General features: G+C 51.0%; 1 protein-coding gene across 1 annotated transcript in view; it reads left to right on the top strand.

The window, feature by feature from the left end:
* The window catches only part of pus7l (pseudouridine synthase 7 like), a gene marked incomplete at both ends in the record, with an annotated part of 9,570 nt that extends 6,359 nt beyond the window's left edge, over positions 1-3,211 (top strand). The window contains 4 exons of the mRNA XM_080538128.1: positions 1-11; positions 1,216-1,269; positions 2,684-2,896; positions 3,095-3,211. The exon at positions 1-11 is cut by the window's left edge and continues 291 nt beyond it. Of these exons, the coding sequence (XP_080394254.1) occupies positions 1-11; positions 1,216-1,269; positions 2,684-2,896; positions 3,095-3,211 (395 nt within the window). The remainder of the gene's footprint in view (positions 12-1,215; positions 1,270-2,683; positions 2,897-3,094) is intronic.
* Between the last annotated feature and the right edge of the window lie 1,789 nt (positions 3,212-5,000).

Raw genomic sequence — 5,000 nt, 5'->3', positions numbered from 1 at the left:
GGCTGCCTCAGGTAACAGTCAACACGTCAGAGTTTGGGTTGTTGGTGATTGGGGATGTTTGTAGTGCAGTCACGGTCCTCTACCTCTCTCTCTTCTACTCTTCAACCTGTGTTCTCTCTTTCTCTCTCTCTCCTCTACTCTTCACTCTCTCTCTCTCTCTCTCTGTCTTCTACCTCTTCTCTCTCTTCTACTCATCAATCTCTCTTTCTCTCTCTCTCTCTGTCTTCTACCTGTTCTCTCTTTTCTACTCTTCAAAATCCCTCTCTCTCTCTCTCTCTTCTAACTGTTCTCCCTTCTACTCTTGAATCTTCTCTCTCTCTCTCTCTCTTCTACCTGTTCTCTCTTTTCTACTCTTCAAAATCCCTCCCTCTCGCTCTCTCTCTCTCTCCCCCCCTCTCTCCAAGTCTTCCCCAAGTTGTTAAATATGTGTATGTGTGTTCTCAGTCTGGGGAGGTAAGGGTTAACTGGACAGAGCAGGTGTAACAGAGTCAATGTCTGAGGCGGTGGTTCCTGACATAGCAGCACAAAGACAAATAAGACTAGACAAGTCCAGATAATAAAGTGACAACAGTACAGGACATGAGTGACAAGTTATGGGAGACAAATAAGACAAATGAGACCGGACACAACTTATCAGTACAAATAGTAACAAATCAAATGGAACAAAGTAGAAATGTCATGAGTATTGTGTCGGTGGCAGTGGGTGTGAGAGGTAGTGTTGAGTAAAGTGACTTGTGTGTTTAAGGTTAGATAGTCTGTGTACATGGGGATGATAGTCAATTGTCTACAGTAGGCTTGTTCATGAGCCTGATCGCCTGGGGGAAGAAGCTGTTGGTTCTGTGTCTGTGTGTGTGTGTGTGTGTGTGTGTGTGTGTGTGTGTGTGTGTGTGTGTGTGTACGTGTGTGTGCGCGTGCGTGTCTGTGTGTGTGTGTGTGTGCGTGTGTGTGCGCGTGCGTGTGTGTGTGTCTGTGTCTGTGTCTGTGTCTGTGTCTGTGTGTGTGTGTGTGTGTGTGCGTGCGTGTGTGTGTGTCTGTGTCTGTGTCTGTGTGTGTGTGCTCTCCACACACCCTACTCTAAGTGAACTGTAAACACTTGTAAAGGTGTAACTTACATGTACATCCCTCTCTCCTCTCCTCCTTCCCCTCTTCCTCTCCTCCCCCCCCTCCCTCTCCTCCCCTCCTCCCTCCCTCCCTCTCCTCCCTCTCCTCCTCTAGATTCATGTCATCAGTGCTGCTGAGGAGGAGGAGGGAGTCTACACTTTAGCAGAGGTACACACGCACACGCACACGCACACGCACACGCACACACACACACACACACACACACACACACAGCCTTCTACTCACACACCACAGTACACCACACCTCTACTGTTCTTACGGATGTCGCTGTCCTTGTCATTCTTCCTGTTAATCTGTACAAACACAGGTGTGTGTGTGTGTGTGTGTGTGTGTGTGTGTGTGTGTGTGTCTCGTCAGACCAGTTTTCTGGACACAGATTAAGACCTCAGTCCTGAATTTAACCACACTTCTTATGGAGAGACTCTTAGGGCTTTAACACCAGCAAGGCTCCGTTCCTGTTCCGGTTCCCATTCTGGAGTTTCAGAACCTTGGTGCTGTCTGGCGACACAACTTTTCAGGTTCCGAACCAATTAATCTTTTCGGTCTGAACGTGCTGGCCGGTTTCCAGACTAAATTCGGGAACTTACTAACTGCAAGTTACTTTCTACTGTACTGGACATAATACAGACATAACACAGGTGTTATAGATCCACTGTACTGGACATAATACAGACATAACACAGGTTATAGATCCACTGTACTGGACATAATACAGACATAACACAGGTTATAGATCCACTGTACTGGGACATAATACAGACATAATACAGGTTATAGATCCACTGTACTGGGACATAATACAGACATAATACAGGTTATAGATCCACTGTACTGGACGGAGAACTGGAACCGGCGTGGAGCCGTGGCGGTGTGTGACCCCTACCTGTGGAGGAGAGTTGCTTTTTAATGGAGGATTAAAATCTGGGTCTTCACCGGAGTCTGACAAACCAGAAACCGCCCCTGATGGGTTAGGTGCGTCTCAATAGTCCTAAGGTTGTCTCCTTCCCTCCTCCCCTCCTTCTCCCCTCCCCTCCTTCCCCACCTTCCACCCTCCCCTCCTTCCCCACCTTCCCCCCTCCCCTCCTTCCCCACCTTCCCCCCTCCCCTCCTTCCCCACCTTCCCCCCTCCCCTCCTTCCCCCCTCCCCTCCTTCCCCCCTCCCCTCCTTCCCCCCTCCCCTCCTTCCCCACCTTCCCCCCTCCCCTCCTTCCCCCCTCCCCTCCTTCCCCCCTCCCCTCCTTCCCCCCTCCCCTCCTTCCCCACCTTCCCCCCTCCCCTCCTTCCCCCCTCCCCTCCTTCCCCCCTCCCCTCCTTCCCCCCTCCCCTCCTTCCCCACCTTCCCCCCTCCCCTCCTTCCCCCCTCCCCACCTTCCCCCCTCCCCTCCTTCCCCCCTCCCCTCCTTCCCCTCCTTCCCCCCTCCCCTCCTTCCCCCCTCCCCTCCTTCCCCACCTTCCCCCCTCCCCTCCTTCCCCACCTTCCCCCCTCCCCTCCTTCCCCCCTCCCCTCCTTCCCCACCTTCCCCCCTCCCCTCCTTCCCCCCTCCCCCCCCCCCCTCCCCAGGTGGTCCTCCCCATGCCAGGGAACACGGTGTCGTACCCGGGGGGGGAGGTGGGGGCATGGTACCAGGACCGGCTGGCCCAGGACGGCCTGGCAGGGAGCCGCTTCAGAGTCTCCGCCCTCAAACTCAACCTGCCGGGGTGCTACCGCCCCCTGGTGGCCCTGCCACGCAACCTCACCTACACCCTGCACGGCCTGGGGGGGGAGAGGGGGGAGGCTGAGGGGGAGAGGGGGGAGGAGAGGAGGGGTGAGGGGGAGGCTCGGGAGGGGAGGGGGGAGGCTGGGGGGGAGAGGGGGGAGGCTGGGGGGGAGGGGAGGGGGGAGAGGAGGGGTGAGGTGGAGGCTAGAGGGGAGGCTGTGGGGGAGAGGAGGGGTGAGGGGGAGGAGAGGAGCAGGGGGGAAGAGACCCAACAGGGTAACACATCGCCACGCCCTGACCCAGACACGCCCAGCCTGAGTCTGACCTTTGACCTGAACACTTCCTGCTACGCCACCGTCCTCCTGCGAGAGGTCATGAAGTGTGACCCCTAGAGAGGTGTGACCCCCAGACTCAGCACTCTGACCCCTAGACTCCACACTGTGTCTGTGACTGATATTTCAGTATTCCTCCAACTGTCATTTCAAATTTTTTATTCAGATTTTCTGTTTTGTTGCTACACACACATATGGTCTCTTTGTGAGAGGCCCTTCTTTATTAAATATTATTTGTGGCTTTGTGTGTTCAACATGGATTGAATTGTTCCTTTTTATTTGTTTCTTGGTGTGAAAGCGCTTGAAATCACATTGAACTGAGCCGATCCGGCACCTCTTCACTATGGCCACTAGAGGGCGACGGAGCATCACGAGTGGTTGGTCAGATAGCGTGGGTGCAGTCAAACCCACCTGTCCTAGGATAACTGTGTACTATGTACTACTGAGTACTATGTTGGAATATTTACCTAGTGGTCACTACTCTACTAACCAGGGGGGGGGGTATTCCATCAACGTCGCTAAACGAAAATCCAGGCTTATTTTTATAACTCTCGCAAGATTTATGAAAAATAAGCCTGAATTCTTTTTAAAAGTCTCACGAGACTTATCAGAATAAGCCTGGATTTTCCTTTAGCGACGTTGATGGAATACCCCCCTGGGGAGGCTGGTGGAGGTAGAAATCAGAGGACGGCGGCTCATCCTAATGCATGATATCAAACATTCCTCATTCCGTCCTATGCGTTACAATGAGCCTCCGTCCTCCGATTTCTACCTCCGCCAGCCTCCCTCCACGTGTTCACCAACCCCGTAGCAGGATTCACACGTCTGTTGTCTGACAGAGAACAGGTCATACCCCCTCAAAGCTGTGTCGTGAGAAAAATAAGAAAAATATTGAAGAAAACCAATATGAAAAGTAATGAACCGTGAAATCTCAATATCGTTCTCCCCAACTCTCCTAATCGCGCCTCTGGGTGGGTGTGTTGTTCAGACGAAAGTTCAGACAGACTTTCGTCCTGTGGGTAATTTACGGATTTTACACATTAATGTTTTAAGGCGGGCTGGGAGTCAGGAGCATATTGAATTCCTTCATGAATAATTTTATTGGACGCTATTTCTGGCCGTGATATTAAACACTGATGATGGGGGAAAGCTGCTGTTAGTGAGGTACTCCAGAGAGAGTGTGTGTGTGTGCAGTTTAATTATGCCACAAAAGATTGTTAGAAAATAGAAAATGTAACATTTTAGTTGAAGTTAGTTGAAGTTAGTTTCAACCAAGGACCTTGTAGACTTCACACACAGCTCTTAACCAACCACAACCAGCTCTTAACCAACCACACACAGTCTTAACTAACCACACACACAGTCTTAACCAGCCACACACAGTCTTAACTAACCACACACAGTCTTAACTAGCCACACACAGTCTTAACCAGCCACACACAGTCTTAACTAACCACACACAGTCTTAACTAACCACACACAGTCTTAACTAACCACACACAGTCTTAACTAGCAACACACAGTCTTAACTAACCACACAGCTCTTAACCAGCCACACACAGTCTTAACTAACCACACAGTCTTAACTAGCCACACACAGTCTTAACTAACCACACACAGTCTTAACCAGCCACACACAGTCTTAACTAACCACACACAGTCTTAACTAACCACACACAGTCTTAACTAGCCACACACAGTCTTAACCAGCCACACACAGTCTTAACTAACCACACACAGTCTTAACTAACCACACACAGTCTTAACTAACCACACACAGTCTTAACTAGCAACACACAGTCTTAACTAACCACACAGCTCTTAACCAGCCACACACAGTCTTAACTAA

The sequence above is a fragment of the Nansenia antarctica genome, assembly GCF_963989245.1.
Source record: "Nansenia antarctica genome assembly, chromosome: 8".
NCBI classification, from domain to species: Eukaryota; Metazoa; Chordata; class Actinopteri; order Argentiniformes; family Microstomatidae; genus Nansenia; species Nansenia antarctica.
Note: the sequence above shows the minus strand (reverse complement) of the source record. Positions and strands in the feature narration are given on the sequence as shown.